Source organism: Camelus bactrianus, chromosome 14 (genome assembly GCF_048773025.1).
Source record: "Camelus bactrianus isolate YW-2024 breed Bactrian camel chromosome 14, ASM4877302v1, whole genome shotgun sequence".
Taxonomy (NCBI): Eukaryota; Metazoa; Chordata; class Mammalia; order Artiodactyla; family Camelidae; genus Camelus; species Camelus bactrianus.
In genome coordinates, this window is record NC_133552.1 from 9723037 (window position 1) to 9747842 (window position 24806).

General features: G+C 34.7%; 1 protein-coding gene across 13 annotated transcripts in view; it reads left to right on the forward strand.

Annotated features, from left to right (window-relative positions):
• NBEA (neurobeachin) overlaps positions 1-24806 on the forward strand; it is a 536549-nt gene that overhangs the window by 441049 nt on the left and 70694 nt on the right. For all 13 annotated transcript variants that reach the window (XM_074378046.1, XM_074378047.1, XM_074378045.1 and 10 more), the window contains 2 exons: positions 4196-4308; positions 21754-21894. In XM_074378046.1, coding sequence (XP_074234147.1) covers positions 4196-4308; positions 21754-21894 — 254 coding nt within the window. The remainder of the gene's footprint in view (positions 1-4195; positions 4309-21753; positions 21895-24806) is intronic.

The following is a 24806-nucleotide window of genomic DNA, read 5'->3' on the forward strand; positions in this document are numbered from 1 at the left end:
TCCCATTAAATATTCTTTGAAAACATGACCTTTAAAACTGCATGAAAGTCGGCTTAGGACTGTGATGTAATTTATTTAAGTATTCTGAAACAATTGATCTTTAATTTTTAAAGAACACTAAGTTTTGGAAGACTTTTAATGGTGCTTAGAGTTTGATTTAGATATATGGGTTCAACCTCTGATTCCCAGATTGACCTAGTTTCTGTTCATTGTGTTCCAAAAGATACAACTTCTGCCTCATTTTATACTTTGTTAAATAATACTATGAACAAGATATTAAAATCTGACATTCTAGTATTTAAAAAAAAATAGAGTGATTGCTTACTAGCTTCATGTAAATGATCCTGTTGGGTTTGGGGGCTTTTTTTTTTTTTTTAAGATTTTTGAGTTGTTTTTCATATGGTCAGCTAATAAATTCAGTACAACTTCCCCAACGCCAACCTTTTTCTCCTGTTTAGCATTTTCCACTTTTTTACTCTGTGATGTACAAGCCCTCCCTGGTTAATTATGTATATATTTAGCTACTGCATGTGTTGGGCTTATTATTGTCATCTAATTAGATGTAACTTGAACTGCTTGCTTCTAGAAAAATCATTAAAAATTCTTTCCTAATGACCTAGAGATGACAAAATGTCTGTAAAGTGAGAAGAAGCAGACAAGCACAGGAACATCGCTCTTAAAGAGTGTTAATCCAGATGCTGCAATCGTCTAATTAAACAATATTTTGCTGTCATTAACATTTTCACCAAGGAATTGCAGTTATAATTTCTTTGTCAGCTGTCTCTAGATCACTTTACCTTCAAAACTAAAGTGCCATATAAAAACATTAAATTGGATGGTTTAATTAAAAAGGTTTTTTTTTTAAATAAAGAAACATATCTGGTGTTTCTGAGATCTCATTTACTGTGCTTCACTTTTATTGTTTGAGTAGATTAGTGTCACAGGCTTGCAATATTTAATATTCATCTTCTAAGATAAATCCTTAAAGTACAGTAAGTAAAAAGAATTCTGCACTTACTACTGCTGGAAAAGGAAGAAACCCTACCAATTACAGCACAAGATTATTTACTAAATTTCAATTATCCTAAATTTAAAAATTGATAAATAAGTACCTCCATGTGCCAGAACCTAACAGGTATTACTTTGGAAATATTTCACTTTTTTGTTAGTAGGTAAGTTAGTAAACAGCAGGATTTTTTTTTTTCAGTTCACAGAGGTGTTCAGTAAAATAATTAAAGTAATAATGCTAATTCATGGCTGAAACTTAATAAATGCAAAATCCCAGAGTACCACTACTTACTCTTTTTCATCCACGTGATTTTTAAGTACATTGTGAATTTTTAATTCAAATCAAAAACATTTATAACTGTCCATGTTGCAAAGCTTTTATGTGGAAATTTTTGTTTAGAAAGGGTTTTAATGTAACTATGTCAGAACATCTATTTATATAGTTTATTGTATTTATTAGAATTAAAATATGCTATAAAGTTTTAGTAATTTAAAACTAACTAAATTTTCCTAAGCATTTATTTTTAAAGAACTTTCCAAAGATTACTAAAAATGAATTACAAAAAATGTGGGACAGATTAATTGCCATGAGCTGTGACTGTTGGCATCAATCAATTTGTTTGTGTGTTTTAAGGATGATGCCTTCTTTTCTTTATAGTTTCCTGAAAATAGCATTATATCTTTTCTTATACTAGAAAATGACGTCCAGTAAAAGGCTGGTATCTTCCAGTATGGTCTCTATTTTTACGTTGTTTGTACTTACACATTTAAGTACTGAATTAATGTAAACTAATTTTTTATTGATTTTATTTTGACAGCTTTTCTTTACTATACAAGTGTTAAAACTACAGAAATTTTAAAAGCAATTATGGTATCTAATTTTCAGCTATTAATTGATTTATAGAAGTAATATAAATGTTATATAAATAACATCAAGTTATTCTCTAGAAAATACACATATATCATTAAAATCTATTAATTTTTTAAGTAGAATGGTAACCCAGAAAATGGCAGAGCACAGAATATGCCATGGACCTACTTAGAATCCCAGAAATAGCTTTACATAGCCAACCTAGACGCTCTGTGTATGTGCTGAGAGTAATCAGGTGTCCTAGATTAACATAAACATGAACCCTCAGTAATAAATTTTCAATTTTAGAATTTTACACCGTATATTTTACAATGATACTGCTTTAGCAGAATATTTTCATATATGAAAGACTTTAATTAAAAGGTCCCAAATTCTTGTTTATTCTCATCACTATGATTCTTCACAATAGACTTACAAACATGAAGCAGGTGCAGTCATTGGCTGAGCTGTGGAGCTGCAGATGTTTCCTTCCAGTGGTTTACTGTGCTCATTGACAACGCCGTGCTCTCTCATACGCACTTCTGTGCCTTTGCCTGGTCCTCATCCTCCAAAGAGACTATCCTGCAATTTTCCTTCTTTATTTGGCCATTGTTTGTTCATCTTTTAAAATTTGGCTCATTTTATCCCACTTTTATCACATATGTAGTATGTATGTTCACACATGTGTTCATTCCTTCAACAAACATCTATTGGGCAAAGAGAATGTGGCAATACACAGAGTTGTTTGTTTTAAGCCCAGACCCTCCATTCTTGAGTTTACAGACGAGTGGAGAGGCAGGCAAGGAAACGGTGCTGTGTATCGGCTGTAACACGTCTGCAGCAGTGCTGTGTCGAGAGAACAAAGAGCAAACACTAACCCTGCTCTCTCACCTCATTCCGGGAAATGCAAAGTGGAAGCAATATTCTGCGTTCTATCAGTTGCCTACATATATAATACATACCTACATTAGTTTATGCATTTAAAACTATGTAATTTTGTTGTAAAATGCAGATTCCTATAAGAAACAGATAAAATAGTCAACCAATAAAATGTTTACTCAACGAATTAATTAATTTGATTTGATGTTTGTAATATCAGATTTAGGCCTTCCTCATATTATGGTTGGTTTTTTTTCTGTTTCACAGTCACATTTACCAATTGCTACAAGCATAGGTATCTTTTAATGTCAGTTGTTGGTGACGGACGAGATAACGTAGGCATATCTATGCTACTGCTCTGCTAACACGGTCTGCACAGCAAGGCCCCCAGGATGAAATCCACATCACTGAGTATCAGAGAAACAGCTATTTGCATGGATTTGAATAGAAGTTTAGAAAGTCCTATGATCAGATCATAACACATTTTTATAAAAATAATCTTGTCCAAAGAAAGTTTTCTTTGGACCTTTGGACCCCGTTTCTTTAATAGTGTCCCTGTTAATTTCATCTGACCATGTGTTATTTCAGTATCAGTTTATCAGGGTGAGTCTGTGCTGTGCTCTCTCTAAGCTTTTGACAGTCCCATGGCCTTCAGTATCCCACCCATAAAGCTTAAACATTCTATCAAAACAAACAAAAAACAGAAAAAAAAAAAAAAGTCAACCTAAGATCCAGCAGCTCTCCAGTAAACTGAAACAACATGATACAAAAGGAAAATTCATGAACTTGAGGGTGTGGAAGAAATGTGCCTGACGTCTGCATCCATGCTTTTTCATGCTGGCTTCTGGTAACTTGAACATTCTCTGCATTGATTCTTATTAGAAGCACAATATTGTAGTCTGTATACTGGCAGTGTAACTTCTAGATACGTACTTACCATAGTAGAACACCATCACATAGTCTGCAGGCGTTCGGGCCAGCAGGGGAGTCTCCTCCATCATCGCTCTCAGGGACACTGGCCTGCAAGGCGTGGCTTCCAGGGTGACGATAGCATCCTCAGCAAAAGGGAGCTGGAGCCTGGAGCACCCGTGTGGCAAGTTGCAGGGGCCCAAGCCTGCAGGGGCGGATGTCATCTCTGCTCACATTCTGTAGTGTAGAATTAAGACTGAGAAGTGTGGTCCAGCTCAGGATGGGGAGAAACTGACTATGACAAACAGCTAGCAATCTCTACCACAAGCTTATATCATAAAAAATTAATTTACTCACATCTTCATTTTTATTGAGTGAATTCACTTGAAACACATTGTTATGAGAGTGCTTTTGATCAAAGAGACATACTTCAATAAACAAAGGAGTTACTTTTCCTCTGAAATGCAATCATTGCCTTATCTGTTGTAAGAGTAGGACTGTTTTCACAAGCAGTTAGTACACAGATTTTCATTTCTTTTTCTTTACTAGGACGGACGTATAATGATCTAAACCAATACCCCGTGTTTCCATGGGTATTAACAAACTATGAATCGGAAGAATTGGATTTGACTCTTCCAGGAAACTTCAGGGATCTATCAAAGGTAACTTTTAAATACATAGAAGTCAATTTTCTTCGTTAAAGACTATATTCTAAAAGCATTTCTACCAGAGTATATACAGTCAATGAATGTTTATAAGAAAGTAAACCTGGATGTCTTCGATTTTTGTAGTCAGCATCTAAATTTTGTCAATTCTTAGCATAAGAATCAAGCTGCAAGAAGATAAGTTAGCACCAATATAGGTAAAATGTAATGGATAGTTGAGAAAAAGCAGATATAGGGAGAGGTTGCTCTGATATCCTAGGTTTTAAAAGTCAAGGCAAGAAACCTGAAATTAGTATAAATATGATGGCGAATAATTTCTGCCATGTACTTCTTAGGTCATCTGACATTTTATCTTGACCATAACACACACATACACACACACACAGACACACACACACACACACACACACACACACACACTGTAGGGGAGCTTAATACTGCAAAGAAAGTAGGCCACAATAATTTATCAAGGGTCTGCTAAGATGAGAGAAGATTTGGCCCAAAAATGGCAAGAAAAAAATACATAATGGGTGATAAGAATAGAAAGCAGATTTTTGGTTAGTTCACCTCATTTGTTGAGAGGAAGTTTAAGTGGGATACTAAACTCTTTGAAACTCAGTGAAGAATTAGGAACAAAGCCCCCAGAGCTGCTCTGTAGCCTCAGCCAATGTCAGAGCCAGGCCCTGAAGTATGTAATACTTGAGCCATATGAAGCCTCAGCCCTTTCACATTTTGTTCCTTTTTCTATCATAGTTGGTTAGCTGGCTTAGCATTCCACAGCAGGAGAAAAGGCACGTGGGCAGGTGTATATACATTTGGTTTTGGAACGCGGTGGGTTGAGGAGCTCACAGACAGGGGAGCGCAAGTCCTGCAAGGAAGGGAAGCATGCAGTGAAACCAACTTAAAATTAATCTCATAGATGATTTTTAACTCAGCACACCTTCTCTTGCCTTTTTCCTGCCTTTGAAAACTAGTTCTACCTAAGTTGAAGTTCTCTATGCCACTCTTCACTAGCTGTGTGACCAGAAGCCAGTTTCTCTTAGCCTCAGTTTCCCCATTTATAATATGAGAATAATAATACTCTCCAACCTCATACAGTTGTAAAGAGCAAATGACATGTGCAATTAAAGAATGTAACGCAGTACTTGCAACATAGGAGCACATCGTGGATATATTAGCTTGGTTACACATGGGATATTTCTTAGCTTGTTTCTGGAGCCTGTGTACTAATTTTTGCATATTCTTATCTGTCATTCACTCTCTGGTTCTTATATTTTATGTGACTTCCTTATCAAACTTGCTAGCTCATTGCTAATTTTAGCATATGATATTATAGGTATTCAAGAGACCTAAGAGATCAATTAGCCAACATCTTACTGAGAGTCACACAGCTGGTAAAAAATAATGCTAGCAATTGAATTTCAATATGATTGCAAATATAGTAATTATTTGCAGTACAATTGAACTGAACAAAACTCTTTAACCATTTACTATGTGCGAGTAAGTATTTAAGCTCAGGGAGGTAGAAGCACAGTAATTCACAAGGCCCTCCCTCTGGAAGGAAATCTGGTTACAGATTATCTGAATGATAAAAGCGCTCTCTGCAAAATTAAGAACGTACTATATTAGAGAACTTCATGAGAGGCAACAACCAGTGGTTAGGAACGGGAACTCTGGAGCTAGACTGCCTGAATTCAGATCCTAATCCTGCCTTAGACCACTGTTAACAGGGCCTTAAACCACTATTTATTTCACTTTGCCCAGTTTCCTTGCCTATATAACGAGGACAGTAATAATAGGATTGTAGTGAGAATTTGACGAGTTACTAAGTATGAAGAACTTAGCAGAATGCCTGGGGCATCAGCACTAGTTAATACGTGTATGTAGAGGTAATGCAGTGAATCAGTGCTGTATGCTGTAGACTTCGAATTGTCTTTCAAATAATGATGATAAATATATGCTGCTACATCCTTACTGGAATTTGAATGTTTGAGTGACATGCATTTCTGACATGACTTGCTAAGGCTGAGGTGGAATCTTTGGGTGTGAAGCAAAACCAAACTAACTTATTAAAATGAGGGTGAAAACTGTTAAACTAGTTCTTTAACAAAAGCTTATCTACATATGTTCTATTCAACATTAATTGAATGGTCATTGTGTATTAGACATTGTAAAACATATATACAATAACAATGTATGGTGTAAATTCTCATGTGGCAGAAAAAAGAGTGTTAAAATATCATAAACTGATTACTAATATGGCTATTTTGGATTATTTTTTAAACTGGAAAGAAGATCCTTTTCCTTTGAAATCAACTGAGATATCTTGGTAAAAGGAAGTTTATAGACCAGAGTTCCTTTCCTTCCTCCACTCATGTGTTCATTCAGTCCTTCATTCAGTCAACGACTAGTTACCACACACTCACTATGCGTATGTCAAGCATTGTACTAGGTGGGAGAGGGGACGGCAGTTACTAAAATAGGGTCTCAGCCACCTGGGTAGAGTCCCTTCTAGAGCTGAGATGAAAACTCAGTTACCAGAAATCTGTGAGGCCAGCATTACGACAATAGGTACGTGGGGACTGTAGCAGATTGGAAATTGCAAGCTTAAGTACGTGAAGACATTTGGACTCAAATGTTCCTGAGACACTTTCCCAAAGAAAACATGCCTTCCATTATGACTAATATGGGTTATAGAAGGTATACGGGAAAATATTATCTAGTAATTATAGATTTTTAGTTTATCCATGTGGAAAAGATGAGATAAATGAGGAAGTCATTGTTTCTAAGTTAACTAGAATATGTAAACGTTCTTCAAATTTTTAAAGCTGATCTATTTAATCTGTATTCTTTTTGGCAGAACTTTTCCCTTTGTGACCCACATGTGCTCTCCTAAGTTTATTTAGTGTTAGATAAACAGAAGAGATAAACAGACAGCCCAAATAAATTAGGCAGCGTGAACACTGACTGTACTTTTGCAAGCAGAGTCCTTCCTGTTGTGAACATTTGAACTCATAGTTCTTAAAAGATAGCTCTTTCTTCCAATTCTACTATGTTCCATGCTTTAGCAATTTGTTCTTTATATTCTATCAGGCTAACATGATAGGAAAATGGTAGCAAATTAAAGCCTCTTGATATGTTAATAAATTACCCTTGCATTGTTTCTATGCTTCATTGAATTTCTTAATAGGAACTTCTTACAAATGGGCTAGAAACCCAAGACTATGCTGTATAAAAATCATTAATAAACAAGATTTTAATGTGTGAAAATATATCATTTTATATGCCTAATGGGAAAATGACATTTGAAGTATAATAATATAATTGGAAGGGAAAACTGCTAATAACACACTATTGTTGTAGTGAAGAGATGGCCACTGAGAAGTACATGAAATTCTTGTAGTTGTAATCAGTACTACAAATTAAAATTTTAATGGAGAGTTTGTTCATTCTTCAAAAGCTCAAGGAACCTTTAGAATATTTGAATGATATAATTAACCAGAAACATTCTAGACGATCTCTAACAACAAGAGAAGTTGTTCCTAAACAGAGATTGGGACCCAGGTAACAATTTCTAGCAATGAATAATTCTAGAATTTGTTTCAGTAAACAACATTTGGAGCCCCAAATTTTTTATATTCTTTACTGCATAAAAAATTAAGAACCTATGAAATGAGCAATCCTAAAAAAATTAATAATTTATTTTCTTTCTTTATACCCCTGCATTACATTGGCTTTATGAAATTCTGTGTTCTATCATGACTTTTAAATGAATGTTTTAGACAGCCCAGCTTAAACAATTGGCTTGAATAATAAATCAATATTATTGGTTCTTATAAGTGAAAAATTCAGAGGAAGGCTTAGTTTTCAGCCAGATTTTTCCAGTAATGCAGATAATGCCACCAAACACCTGATTCTTTCCACTCTTTCCATTCTACTCTGCCTTCCTTACTGTGGGCTTCATACTCACCCTCTGCTGGATGGCTCCATGCACTCCCTTTTTAGGAGCGAAATAGCTGCAAGTTTCAGAACTCACATCATTCCATCCAGAGAAAGAGAGCATCTCCCCAAGTAGCTCTCATGAAAGACAAAGAAACTTTTCTTTCCCAGCAATCCCAGAAATTGTCTCCTCATATGTCATTAGTGCAGCTTACGAGGGACGGGGTATTATTAATTGGAGACAAGCCAGTTATTTTCCAAGGTTAGAGTTGTAAATACAGTCATGATCAGACAAGAAGCTGAGAGTTGGCCAGAGGAACCTTGGATTCCTGTTTCCTGAAGAAAGGGGGCCTGGTCGATGGGCAACAAACAACTATTATTATAAAGTGTCAAATATACTATATCTGAACATTTCTTCTTTATAATTTATATGATCTAGAGAAAAGCAAATAAATTACAGGTTTGTATATGTATGGTTATGATGTAACAGGAGCTTTGCAAAGTGCTCAGAGGGTGTTGAAGTATAGTACTGACCCTCAAGGAATGGTCACTGTTTATTAAGGGAAAAAAACAATAGGCAGCAGGTTGATTAGTACATATGTACAGTTATAATATATGACATTCAGTGGAGTCAAAGTAAATTTACCATGATTAATTAAGCTAATTCAGCTTAAGCTTCAAAGCCCCTCAAGTTTCAGGGGATTCTTTTTATCCCTTGTCCCTAATTTTATGTTTATAGTCTTATGTTCATTTTCTTAAATAACCCTTCTCCTGCAAATTGCTTATCTCATAAAACCCAGATCTGTCCTCAGTGCAAAGGAACGAGCTATCTCTTGAGGAGGCCTGGATGCTTCACTGAAGCACATGAGAGGGTCCATGAGGGTTTTAAACATCCAGGTACACTGGGATCTGTTTCTTCCCACATCTGATCTAGGTCCATAATTCAACTTTTACATGTGTTTCTTACATACTTCCTCAAAGTGTTCTGACAATATTGACAAAACAGTGGTTTTCTATTTCACTTTTATGTAGCATCTAATATTTAACAAAAGCATGTTGGAAAAATTAATAACAATATTTGTATAAGATTATGCAAGCAAGAACCAAAAATGAGAAAGTAAATAAAAACAGTGTCCCTGTCCAGACGTCCTTTCCCTGGGGCTTAGATGACATGGACAGGATTACAAAATGAGTGGGAGCTGGCTGTCTTGCTCTTCACCAAGTCCGTGCTGCACTCAGCTCTCAGTCACAGAGGAAGCTGAATCCTAGAGGTTTCTGTTCTCTGTATTGAATGCTGGGAAAGGTTAATCCTGGAATCATCAGACCTTTTCAGTTTTCCTTTATTTGTATAAGCATTAAACCTGAGAGGGAAAAAATGAGAGGTAGTAAATAGAGTAAGGAGAGAATGTAGGCTCCGTTCAGATGTAGCTCTCTCGCATGCTGGGCAGACTTAGGCGTGTTTCCTAAGCTCCCTGAACTTCTGTCTCCCCTTCTTTAAGATGAACACAATAGTATTTACGTAACAGAGAACTAAATGCACTAATGTAGGTGAGACACCTGGTATAATGCCCAACACACAGGGGCATTCAGTGACTGGTAGCTACACAGAAGATTTCCAAAATTGTCAGTTGAGGGTTCACCATCTTTGGTATGATTGAAAAAAATCTAGTGAAAGATTTATTTAATTTTGTTCTAATAAAATAAAAATCAACAACTTTTTATAAAATATGTAATATTTTTCATGTGATAATTGCTTTTTCATCTCTTTAAATTACCAAATTGCCAAAACCTTAAGCATCAAATAACTGAAATTAAATTAAATGTTTATGGAAACTTAAGATGCACATTTATTTAGATGAAATCTTTTATTATATTTATAATATTCTTACTCTTTCCTTAGCTGACTTAACCAAACAGTTGAAGAGCACAGAAGCAATGAAAGTTCCTTATCAGTAAAATTTATTAGACCCCCCTCATCTGATTAGACATCACAGGTTCAAGTTTTATTCACTACATGTCCAGGTTAGAGGTCATGTGTATTGTTTGACATGATGGACAGCTCGTGAAACAATCTGTCATTGACTTATCTTTTCAATACCCAACCAACAGTGGGTGTAGAGGTTTTTCTCCCAGTTTATATAGATTTTCCTCGTGGAGATGTGACATTGTGGTGAAATCTATCTTAAAACATGAAACATGCTACTCCTTCACTTATTTACATACACTCATGTGAACTTTGCTCTGAAATTACAGTGGTTACATGACTTTGACATGAAGACAGCCCCTGCTCATTAAAGTATAAATGGAATTTTCCTATTTCCCAGTCATGCCCTCTGATAAATGAAGCAGTTTCATCACAAGGCCAAGTCCTACTAATATTGACATGAGCGTAAGACATCACACACACATTCATTGAGTAGAAAAAATATATTTTGTTAACACAGGAGTTGTTTGACTGACAGATGATGATAAGCATAACCATTTTCCCAAATTATTATGCCACTTAAAAGAGGAAGTGATAATGCCTGGAGGCTTCGAAATATGATAATGCAAATGGATGCACTGAAGTGTGAAAACTCTCAGCCGTCCACCCTTGATACTGCCAAGTGTCTACGTACCACGTAGAACAGAGTTTAAGCTGTTATGGTGGGGAATGCTCAACTTGGCAATATGGCGCAAGTTCCTACAGCTTTTTCATCATAAAGTAACAATACCTAAAATGAAATTAGTTTGATTTACTTCAGTATATAATCTACCTAGTGCTCGAGTTTCAGCAACAAAATGTGAAAAATGGGCAAAACTACTAAGTGCCTTGGTTGCTAACTATGATGACACAAAATTTATTAGAAGACAAAATGTGAATGTCTAAATTTAATTATTTACCATCTGCCAAAAATCCTACTAAATATGAAATTTTTTTCTAAATGTATGTTGAGGGTCTCCTCAACATACAATGCAATTTGAAAATCATTTTTGTTAATCTGGCTTCTGTTGCAGTGCAGAGGATAAGTACTATTTTAAGACAAGGTATTAGTGGCAGCATCTGGGTACTGTCTTAAACTCACGGAATAATCCCAGCCGAGGGTATAATTGCAAGGGGGAAGTGCAGAAGGGCACCAGTTTCAGGACTGGACTTATTTAAATTAGCAAGTGTATTCTCTCTTTCCCTTGTTCTTTCATTACACAAGCATTTATTGCACACCTACTCTGTGCCAGGCACTGGAGAGAAAAACAGTAAGAACTAGCCCCTACCTGTAGGGGTTTACAGTCATTTTTTTGTTTCCCCAAGGGTATTTTATGCTCTTTTGTCTCTAATCAAAAGTGCAAAGGAAGAAGTTGATTCACATTCTCTGTGGTAACCAGAAATAGTGAGATTTTTTTTTATTTGTTTGATTTTTTTCTCCACTGGTGTTTGTTGGAGACACACAACAGGGTGGCAGGGAGCTTAGAGGACTTACACAGAAGTCCTGAACCAGTCCTGCTTTTCCTGTCTGCAGTGTCTGCTTAGCTTCTTTTCTCGTGTCTTCCCACTTAGCCAAGCGTCCCAGCCTTTCAGAAAGAGGGCTAGAGGGATGAAAATACCGCAGCTTGTCCCACTTTGACAAACGTTGAGCTGCTAAAGAAGGAACTGGGAAGAACGGGAGCGCTTTCCTCGCGTGTGCTCTTGGGAGAATACTCCTGGGGAAGGAGAAGAGAGCCTGCCCCACGCGCTTCTATTTCACCAGCCCCATGACACACCGAAAGTATAGCATTATTGTGGCAAAATTAGGCTGAAGTCAGTCTCTTTTAACCTTGCTCCCAGCAGAAACAAAGTGTTCGGTAGAGACGATCTTGAAACTGATGGCATAGGCTCATTATCCTGCTACTTAACACTTAGAAAGCTTTTAGAACTGACACGAGAAGATTTAAGATATTTTATTTATATCTCCATTGTTTTTATGTAAAGACGGTTACTTCTCACTAAGATATTTAAAACCAATTTTCTTATAAATAATTCTAGGATAATGAGAACAATAACAGCCAACATTTGACTTGTTACTATGCTAGACGTTGTGCTAAGCATCGTACATAGATTTTCTCATTTTATCCTCACAACTCTGATGAATTGCACTGGTTGTATTTCCTTTCGTTTGTTACCTGTTATTTCTCTACCATAGGTAGGTAGAATATATTATTTTTTAGAAGCCTAGTGATTGGCTTATCTTCTAGATTCCCTTCACCTTTCCTATATGCCCTTCCCTAAGGACAGTCACGTCAGATATGAGCAGAAGAGGCAGACTTCTGTCCCATTTACCTATGACTGTCATCCTAAATTTTGCTTATCAGAATACCACTTTGGTCTTTTTTTAATTGAAGTACAGTAATTACAATGTGTCAGTTTCTGGTGTACAGTACAATGTCCCAGTCATGCATATATATACATATCTTCGTTTTCATATTTTTTTCATTAGAGGTTGTTACAAGATACAAAATGCCACTTTGGCTCAAAGTTTATCTTTCTTCATAATCTAATTAATTGTGTTTATTCACTCAGTGAAAAAGTATAAAAAGAAATATACTCAATTATATAGCCAGTAAAATATAAACAAAATATAAATATACGATTTATATAAAAATACAAACTTTCTTTTCTTCGTGCTTCTTTACTTCAGGTTTCATTTATTAAGGATACATGTGGAAATTGTGTTATGATTAGCAGAAGTTCACCTGATGCTGAAAATCCATATTAAGCAAATTAATAGTGTGCGTAAAGTTGCAGAGGGGAGGTTTAATTTATTTAAAAGAACAAAATTTTCACACATTCTACAAACACAAATTTCCAAGTTAAAAGCCTTCTCACCAACAAGAACAACCTAGAACTGAAGCACCTTATGTTTTAGTTGGAATTTGAAAGAGTTTTCTTTGTTCTTACGTTCCACTTTATTTTGACTTTTTAATTGTAAAAATTTTCAGAAGAAAAGCACCAACAAGAATTATTACCCACTTACTCAATATCTAGATATTATAATTATTAACATTTTAGCTTTTTTGGTTTGTTTTACTGAAGTGTTTTAAGGTAAATTAAAATTATCATACTTTATCCCTAAATCCTTTAGTATGAAAAAAGCATTTTCCTGCATAAATGAAATACCATCATCACACCTAACAAAACTTATGGCAATTTTCTAATATTATCTAACACTGTACCCATAATAAGTTTTCTCAGTTACCTGCCGTATGTTTTTAAAAATTGGTTTGTTCAAGCCAGGATTCAGTCAAAGATCACACAGTACATTTCTTTTAAATAAGCATTTTTTTATTTTTCCTTTTTTATTGAAGTATAGTTGATATACAAAATTATATTAGTTTCAAGTATACACCATAGTGAATCAAAGTTTTTATAGATTATATTCCATTTAAAGTTCTCATAAAAATATTGGCTATATTCCTTGTGCTGTACAATATATTCTTGTAGTTTATTTACTTTATACATAGTAGTTTGTACCTATTACTCCCCTACAACTATCTTGTCCCTCCTGCTTCCCTCTCCTCACTGTTAATTTGTAACCATTAATTTGTTCTCTGTATGTATGAGTCTGTTTCTGTTTTGTTACGTTCACTCTTTTGTTTTATTTTTTAGATTCCACGTATAAGTGATAACATACAGTATTTGTTTTTTTCTGTCTGACTTTTTTCACTAAGCATAATACCCTCCAGGTTCATCTGTGATGTTGCAAATGAGAAAATTTTCATTCTTTTTATGGCTGAGTAGTATTCCATCCAAGTACTACATCTTCATTATCCATTCATCTGTTAATGGACACTTAGGTTGCTTTCATATCTTGGCTATTGTAAATAATGCTGCAGTGAACATTGGGGTGCATGTATCTTTTCAAATTAGTGTTCTCATTTTCCTTGGATGTATACCCAGGAGTGGAATTGCTGGATCATGTGTTACTTTCATTTTCAGTTTTCTGAGGAATCTCCGTACTGTTTTCCATAGTGGCTGCACCAGCTTACATTCCCAGCAACTGTGAACAAGGATTCCCTTTTCTCCACATCCTTGTCAGCACTTATTATTTGTGGTCTTTTTGATGATGGCCATTCTGATAGGTATAAAGTGATATCTCACTGTGGTTTTGATTTGCATTTCTTTGGTGGTTAACGATGTTGAGCATCTTTTCATGTGCCTCTTGGCCATCTGTATGTGTTCTTTGGAAAAATGTCTTTTCAGATCTTCTGCCTATTTTTTAATTGAGGTGTTTTCTTTTTGATATTGATTTGTATGAGCTGTTTATGTATGTTGGCTGTTAACCCCTTATTGGTTATGCCATTTGCAAATATTTTCTCTCATTCCAAAGGTTGTCTTTTCATTTTGTTGATGGTTTCCTTTGCTATACAAAAGCTTTAAATTTTCATTAAGTCCCATGATGACACAGTATGTTTGATTCTTATGTCTCTTAAGTGTCCTTTAGGCTAGAATAGTTCCTAACCACTACCCTTTTTTTTCCCATTATACTGACTGATTGAAGAAACCATGCCAGTTCTCCTGTAGAATATCCCACCTTCTGAATTTGTCGTTTTTCTTTATATTTTCATTTAAAGTTTTGATATATGGTTTATATATGCAAATATCAGTGAAGATGGATGAAAGGAATTTATATTTGGAAATATATGATCTTTATTGTTTTCTATTTAAAATACAAAGTTATTATAATTTATTAAAATTTATGAAAGGTGCAATGTTCACATTTGAAAGGTATTTCTGGATCATATAATTTTAAGAGCCATCTAAAATTATATACATGTGATAAGCCAAATACTTAACCAAACAGTAAATAAAAGGGTGACAGAAAACTAAAAATCTTCATTATTTTCACTCCCCAGAGACAACTATTGTTGTAGTTTCATGTATACTCTTCAAGATTTTTTCTCAATATTTAAGCAAAAATATATTACATATATACCATAGGATTTTTAAAAAAACATTGATAATGCTAAATGATGCTGTTTTTGCAACTGACTTTTTTCAATCCTGGTACTAGTCATGATAATTTAATGTTATCTATAATCCATTCTCCACAGAACCATGGAGGCACCTTTCTAAAGCCTAACTCGGATCGTGTTTCTCTCCTGCTTAAAACCATTCAGTGACTTTCCACTGCACTTACCATAAAATGTATTTCATCACTCTGGTCTACAAAGCCATATGATATAACAATACCTGCTTTCTCACCTCGTCTCATAAAGTCTTCTACTCGTCTGTTATGCTCAGGTCACACTGCTTTTCTTTCTGTTCCTTGAACATGTCACAGGTCCCCCTTCGAGCCTTTGCACTAGCTATTCTCTGTCTTGAATTCTCTTACTCCAGAATTTCTTATGACTGGCTTTCTCTGGTCATTCATGTCTCTCCCAGAGGTTCTTGAGAGATGCCTTCCCTATCACCCAGTTGCTGCTATCCTGTTACTGTTTTAATTGTCAGTAGAGCACTTATCTCTGGTATTTTCTCATTTACCAAATTGTTTATTTAGATTTTGTCTGTCTCTGTCTCTACAGGCAGGCAGTCAGACATATACACAAACACTTAAATGCACAAACACACACACATGCATTTGAACGCAAACTTCATGAGAACAGCAACCTCGTTTGTCTTATTCTAAGGTCTAGCACAATTTTTGACACATAGTAGGTACTCAATATTTATAAGAGCAATTTATCTTGGAATTTTTTCTAACCAGCCTTTTTGATTAGTGGAATAATATACAGTACTGTGGATGTATCATCATTTATGTAACCAGTTCCCTATTGGAAATTTAAACTACTTCCAGTTTTTGTTTGCCTTTTCAAGCAAATCTGTGAAAGTATCCCTGTATTTTATTCTTTCCATTTTGTAAATTCCTCAAAATGGAATTGCTAGATCAAAAACATGCATTTTGTAAGAAGTATTACCACAAGAAATTCATACCAACTGGATTCCTACCAACAGCATCATGAGATGTCATGTTTTGCTATACCCTGGCCAACACTGAATATTGTGAAACTTAATCATTTTTGATAATCTAATGAATAAAAATAATTTTTTTTTCACATTTTGAGTGTACTTCTGATCTTTGGTTGTAAGTTACAGGAAATCAACTTAAACTGGTTTAATTTGAAATATAAAGTTGTTCTGGCTCATATAACTGAGAAATACAGGGATGGGTCAGATCAGGAAAACTGGATCCAAGGGCTCACCAGTGTCATAGGATGCCACATCGCTGTTACTTTTCTGCACTGGCGTCATTCTCAGGCAGGCTTCCCTATGTTATAGCAGTGATGCCTTTGTAACCCCACCAGACACAGAGAATGCTTCTTTCCCAGGTTGTCTCAGCAAGGTTTCATTGGAATAACGAGAATCACATACTCATTTCTGTAACGATATTCATGGCCATTTGAATAGAATATGCTGACTGACAGGTCTGGATCACATGTCTACCAAAAAGGTCTGAAAATAGATAGACTCAGCCCACCCTAACCAGGTAGACCAAGAGTAGAGAAGGAGTGGTTCATAAAGGAAGAAGGAATAATGGATGCTCAACAGAAAAACAAGATACCCAGTACCTTGTATGAGCTGGTAATTTTTTTTCTACACATGTTGGAAATCTGCATTCTTTTTTCTGTGAATTCCCTATACATCTCATTTGCTCATTTATATAATTAGAACATTTCTTAGTTTCTTATTGAATAGTAAGAGCTCTTTTTTTTTTAAGGAAACTAGCCTTTTATCTTATGTGCTATAAATATTTTTCATCGTGTTGTCTTTTGATTTTGCCTAAAAATGTTGTCTAAAATTTCCACGTGGAAATTTAGAGTATTATACTATCAGATCAATCAGTCTTCATTCATTCAGGATTTATGATGCATCTAAAAAGAGCCAGATACTGAGGGTACAGAGATGAACAAAATGTAGGGCTTTCCCTTGAAGGGTTTGTCTACTGGATAAAAAAAGTTATAAACTTGCCTAACTATCACCAGATGGTGACATGTAGAGCTTCACAGATGGTATTTGAGCTGCTTCCAGAGGAATGAGTTGAAATTCCCCAGTCAGATAAGAAGAGAAGCAGGGAATTTACTTGAGCACAGAAGCATCTGTAGGTATGATTTCTGTATTGTCATAACTGAGGATTTTAAGAATGATGATAGGTAGCTCATGACTGAAAAAACAAGAAAGGCAAGAATTCTTGAAGCATCTTCTAAGGATTTCGAAGCCCTTGTTATTATAATGCAAGATAACAAGATAACTTAGATATTTTAGAAGCTCAGAGGTAGTGGGTGTTGAACTAACTAAAAGCAATCCTTAGAAGTCAAACAAATTAAGCAGCTGTACAAAGCCTCAGCTGGTTCTGTAACGTGTGTAGCCATCAACCAGCACTGTGATCTTGATTTGATTTTCCTTTTCTTCATTACCCTTATCTAAAACGTAAGAGAGCTGAACCTGTAAAGTTCGTTCCATTTCTGAGGATCCATGATGGATGAAGAATCTTGTAGGCAGTTATAGAAGAAAAAAATGACATAGGTTCAGAATTTCATATTTAGCAATGAAAAAGCAGTGCAGTGTTGTGGAAAGAGCAGAGACTCAGGTGTACCTCCTGTTTCCTCGTCATGAAATTAGGTTCATAATGAATGCTGTGTCTGCCTCACAGACTTTTGAAAATCAATCTAGAAAATGGCTGTGGACAATATCTTACACAAATATCTAGTATCATTAGCAGTTGCAGCAGCAATAGTGAACTCTTAAACATTATATGTATATAAATAGAATCCCAGTGCCATGAATATCATAGTTTCAAGTTTTTTGATATGCTAGAATTCAGTGTTATTAATTTAATTGGACCTTAGATTTTTCCTTGAAAACTCTTTTTATTCTTACAGTTTTTAATCTATTTTAATGGCATTGCCCATATCTCTGATCAGTCCACATTTATTTTTTGTTTATTTATTCAAATCAATCCAACTCTATGCTCAGACTTTGATATTTTCTAGAGTCCTTTTAGTGTCTCATATAGTACCATTTACCCAATAAGTATTTTTAAATAATTTTTATTGCTCATTTTTTACCTATTTTATTTAATTTATATACCTATCCCATAGAAAAGACTTGATAAAACGTGGATGGTTTTATTAAATAGAAAAACATTGATAGATCAAAACTAAGAGAACAGAAAGGGAAAGAAAATAGGAAAATGAAACCAAAGAAAAACTTAGCACTCAAAAATATGAACTATGATTCTAACCAGAATTTTTCAAAGGACATAACAAGGAACACTAATTCTATTGCATGTTAACAGGAAAACAAAAGGAAGAATGAGGGTCTAGTAAAAATAGATAGATAGATAGACAGACAGACAGACAGATAAACACTGGAGTGAACAGAAATAATGCTGTTTACAATAATATTTCTCAGAACCTTTAATATAATGTAAATCTCCATAAATATCTATCAGGATTTTTGTTCCATATAATAAAATCACAGTTTATCAGGAAAACAAAGCTATTTGTGGTATTTAAGGCAGAGACAAACGTATTTGTATTCGAAAAGGAGAAATCAGCTGATAACAGAAAATCCTCAACATCATTTCTTCAATAAATTCAGTAGTTTGATGTAGATATAGTAATGTTACACATGTAATTTTCCATCAATTTTATGTTGAAAATAGAGCTTTTTGCAATCTATATAAGCTTTATAGCAGTTTTAGAAATTGAATTATAATGATAAAGCATTGTAAAGGTAGAATTTTTTTTTAATTTTGCATTGCTATCTGCATCATTTTCTGTTACCTGTTAGTGTCAACTTGTAACATACAAACTCACAAGGACAAAATAACAACAAATCCAATAGCAAGTTCTAAACCTGCAGTTACACTCTTCACGTGGGAACCTTTGAAAGTACAGAGGTGGCTGTGTCTAAAAGCCTACTGTTTTAACGAAAATGAAAATGAAACTGATTATTGCTACAGTAATTAAAATAAAAACTAAAAAAGATTGCAACAAAATAAATATAAATTTCATTAAGTGTAGTTTTAGTGTTTTTTTGCCAGAATTCTACCTTATTTATTTACTAAATCCAGATGGTATTGACATTGTATTATTTGCTCAGTTTTTAAAATAGTAACAAACTTATAACCTTATCAGTTTATATGTAGGTTAAGTAGATAGGTGGATGATTAATTACTAGGGTAGGTAGGAGATAAGATAGGTAGGTAGATGGTTAGATATTACATCTATTTGGATCTCATAAGGAAAGATGTCATCTGTGATGTAACTCTCACTTCCCAAATAGGTATTTTTTAGAATTTTTCCTTTGAATGATTTATTGCTTCTTGATCAGATCAAAATAATAGAAAAATATTGAATACAAACCAAGTTATTTACATTTGTTTTATAAAATTTATTTTTAAATGCACTAGATAAAAATTCAAAATTAGACATGTATTTTAAGGAGTTACTCTTGGAGGCATACATAGACTTTAATACAGGGCAGCTGTTTCCTACAATGTGTTATTCTGTAAAACACTCCAATAAAATGACTTTGATGAAACTTGAGTAAAATAAAAACTGTAAATATTTATTTTATCCCTTTTCCAGTAGTTTAGGAGAAGCCTGGAAAAGATTAAGAGAAAGGGCCATGAGGCCCTTTTTGGGGTTTTGGTTTTGTGAGGTCTTACAGAACAAGCAATATCAGGTAAGGGCAGTCCTGAGGGATTGTGCAGACATTTTATGCATGTGAAGGATCTTCGAGCGTATTCAGCACAGAATGAAGCACTAAACATTTTAAATGCTTTGAAAAAATTTACTTAATAATATTGAGTTAGAAGAGCAAATACCTGCTCATGTAGAAAAGTATAAAATATGTAGGCCATTTTAAATGAAAAACTTACTGTATCAATCCAGTAACAGAACTCACATTCATTTCATTATAGTAATTATTCTTTTACCAAAAAAGTAATTATGTATTTGTTTTAAATATTATTAACATTTTATGTGACATTTAATGAAATCACATTGCCTTTTTATATGCAAGTAATAACATTTGAAAAATGATCAGTGACATTTAGCACAGAATAAAGTTTAAGCCTTAGAATATTTAAAAATACATTTAAACCAAAGTTTTAAAAAATTAAGTAATTCAATAATTTAGTCTTTGTTAAGTCATAATTAAGTTTAAGGAAAATTAACATAATTTGTAAATACTTTTAATATTTAGAATAAGAATATTTGCAAATAAGAGTTTATCATGGAAAGTACTAACAATTGCTGACATCATTGTATTGTTTGAATTAGTCCCCTGGGACCAAAAGAAAAAGCTTGCAAGCAATTTATAAATGAATCTTTCTCTCTTGTGTAATATTATTTGTCTCATTGAAACACTAATTTTCTACTACTTCTCATGTTAAAATTAAGCCTTGGGGGAACTTCATAGCTAACTAGTAATATTAAATTTTGAAGTAAAGGGATTATATATTATGATTAGTATTCATCTTTTGTTTTCTACAGAAACATTTATTTTTTGTAGTATGCCTTCCAAAACAAAATAATGTTGCTATTAGGTATCATATGAATGTATTCCATATGTCATTAAACCAAAATCAGACAAAAACCTAAGCTAAGGCAATTTGCTGTTTGAAATCATGAGGACTATATGCTAGAAATTCTTAATGATGTGTGCTGGAAGTTTGAGACAATGATTCAACTAAGACATGCTTTATTGAAAAAAAAATACATATATTGTATCCTGAGCATTTTACTGTATGCTCAGCTAAAGGGATTAATGTTATAATGGTGGTGTGATGGAATTGATGGAACAAGGCTTGGTGGCCTTAGCGGAATGCTTCCCAGGGAATCTGAATTGTCTGGATTATTCCCATCAGCCTTAGGTTTGCAGTTTAACTTCATAAAAAGGATATTACATCATCTGTATAATGACAGAGTGGGATTAACATTCCGACAGGGTTTCCATATGAGTGATTGTTGTGTTTCACACTCTGGGTGACAGGCTATTAAGACAAGGTTTTCTCCAAAGTGACTGTCATGTGGTCAACTGCTTCACTTTCTCCTCACTGTATTTGCTGTGATCAAGCTAAATGTTCATTATGGTTGTGATTAAGTAGACAGGAAAATAACATCAAATACTGATTTTGCCTTAACGGTTTATACTAGATCATCTCTGTAATCTACTTTACTGAAACTTTCAGTAAAACCTAGAAACCTTGCATACATAAATAATCATCTTCAGTGATTTTTAGCAAGTGTAGTGGTTATCAAAATCAAATATCAGTATCAGAGCCAAGCAGAAGGGGTATAGCTCAGTGGTAGAGCATTTGACTGCAGTATCAGAACCGAACTAGATAAAAATGTAATACAAAATAAGTTCTTTATGTTCTATAATTAAACGAATTAACAGTAAATACTTTCAGGTAAAGAGTCATACTGTAGAAAAGCTAATATGACTGTATTAAACAGAATGCTGCTTTTTCTTTTTTTCAGCCAATTGGTGCTTTGAACCCAAAGAGAGCTGTGTTTTACGCAGAGCGTTACGAGACGTGGGAAGATGATCAAAGTCCACCCTACCATTATAACACACATTATTCAACAGCAACGTCCACCTTATCCTGGCTTGTTCGAATTGTGAGTGTCTTCATCAAGTTGTGGTTTGCCTTAAATCTTAAAGTATTTAACATAAGTAAATTAAATAAAAATCAAGTATACTTGCTATTTGTTTTAAACAAAGATTAGAGGCCAGTGAAGTAGAAATGAGAGATTCCAACCTCTAGCAGAACCTGAATCCTTTTTGTTAATGAGTTGTCTTATTTGCAAAGTCGGGTTAGAAAGGTAGATTATTGTTAGTTTCTTAAACCTGAACCAGTTATAAAAGGAACCAAAGTCCTGGAGTGCATCCTTAATATCTGAAGTTTCCTTTCCCACTGTCACAGGCTGGCAGTCTCCTCAGCCCTCTCAACCTTGCATCTTGGATGGTATATTTTAAAAACAGTTTTCTAAATGGTTTTGAAGACTAGTTTCATTTACTTTCTCTTTCTCCTGAAACATAACTATATCCAAGTCTCTTCAATCTTTTAAATACATACATACATACATACATACATACATACATAATGTATGTACATACGCACAACTTGCAGCTCCCGCCCACTCTGCAGTGACTTCCCATGTCTCCCCCCGCGTTGGCAAGTGTGCTGCTCTGCTCTGCTTGTCTCTACTTCATCACCTCCCATGCGATCTTTGGCCTGGTTGACTTAGGTTCCACACCCATCACTTTACTGAGTTGTCCCTGTAGAGGTCAAAGGTCGTGTGACAGAGCTTCCCACTTCTTACCATGATGTATCTGAAGCATTTGGCACCATTGCTCGCTTCCTCCTACTTGAAATTCTTCCCTCTTGTGGCTCCTCTGACAATATCCTCTTCTGGTTTCCCTCCTATCATGCTCACTGTCCTGCGCAGTCTCATGCTCAGATGTCTTTTTCCTCAGTATTTCGATTCCTAAGGATTTTTCCATGTCCTTTAATCTGGACTCTGTCATTCGGTTAAAAACTAATGACTTCCAGCTTCTATCTTTGTTGCAGACATTTCTCTTGGACTCCTGACCTAGGTCTTGTTTGTTTGTTTGTTTATGTCTATATCCCACTGGATTTTTCTACCTGGACGTCTCATAATACTGTAAAGACCATTTCCAAAATGAACTCCTCCTCTCCCTCCTGCCGGGGTTCCTACCGATTTCTTACCTAAATGATCGGCTTGATCTCGCACCCAGTTACCTGACCTAGATGTTTTCTCTAGGTTATCAGCCCCTTAAATCCAATCCGACATCACAGGAAATAGGTCCTACCAGCTACAGTCCATCTCCTTTTCTCTGTTAACGCTGGCACTTCCTTAGTTCAGGTTCGCATTATTTCTCATCTAGAATATGGCAAAAGCTCTTAGCAAATCTGTTTGCCTTTTCTCTTGCTTTCTCCGATCCAGCCTAGTTGAGAGCAACTACTGGAGTCAGATGGTCTGGTTTTTGTCAAACTGTAAGCAACTGAGAAGTATTATAGAATGCTAAATCAGGTTTCTAAATCAATCCCATCAATATTTTCGCCTATTACCAAAATAGACTTCAGACCACTCTGCTGCATGGGGCTTTTTTGCCTCAGAAACACATTGATAAGCAGCATCCATGAAAACGTGCATACACAGGAGGGCACCTCCTGCTTTTCAAGGTACTTTTTCCCACTGCCTGAATGACAGCTTTGGTTTGGAGGTCTTCCTCAAGCATTCTCTCCACAGTGGAGAGAAACTGAACTTACTGCCAATGTGCGGTATGTGTTATGTTTTAGGTAACTTGAAAAATCACTGATATCAATTACTGGTATCCAAAAAACTGTCAGAATTATGATTCAGTTTAATTGAACATATATTTTATATTTTTCATAATCCCAAACCAACATAAGAAATCAAAGAAGTTTAGATTAGCTACCCTGTGAGAAAACAAACTGAAATCTTATTTTTAAAAAAAAAAAAACTCTGTAAACGAAAGGAAATGACATAAAACTTTCTTTTTTAGGCAAAAGTTACTGGTCTGATTTGTTCAGAAACTCACCTTAATTATGTCAACTTGGATTCTTTTATAAAAATGTTTCTGAGCTAGCAGTTTCTTAGGAAGTATTTTTTAACTTTAGCACTTTTAAAGAATGAGAGGTTCTATTTCTTTATTTTATGTTAATCTGGGGGGATATTAGATTTATATAAATGCCTGTTTACCATTATAAGCCAATCAGAGCAGAGCCCCTGTAGTTTATGGGTTGGAATAGTTTATTAGTATTCTCCAGATAAAAAAAATACTTCACACTCATGCAAGAGGTAAAGGCGTTTCTCAATTATAGACACACGTACATAGAGAGAACTTTATAGCTTCTCTCCTGTAGTTTCAGCCACAGGTCAAAACTAAATACAAAAATTTCCCAGTCAGGATCTGAAACAGCTGATGTCCTTTACCATGGGCATAAAGTATGTTCTTATTTCATTTGCTCTCACAAAGATACTGGCAAGAAAACTAAAAGCAAAAAACAATCACTGCTATAGTGAGCCAGCATGGTCAAGGGGTGTAAGACACCTTTCTCGGGTTTTTAGGGGATTAAAAAAGTCAGAACCATTTCTTAAAAACATTATCAAGTGGGTTACATGCTATATATGTATATTTTTTATTTGTTTGTTTGTTTGTTTATATTTATATATAAATATAGAAAATGGTATTCAATGGATTTTGTGTAATTAAATTAGTCTGAAGTTAGATTTATAAGAATTCAAGTGTGAGTTCATATACTTGTTATCAGCAACTTGATTTACATGAACACTCTCCTATCCCTGATGAGTTAAACATTTTATAAGTAATAAATCATAATTCACCCCTAAGTTGATGACCTATTGCAGTGAAAAGGAATACAAATTTGAAACTCTAAAGGGCAGGACAGAAATGCTATCATATTTATCCCACACATGCCCTTTTAGTATTGTCTGTGTGGTGCTGTGTAGAAATTTAATGC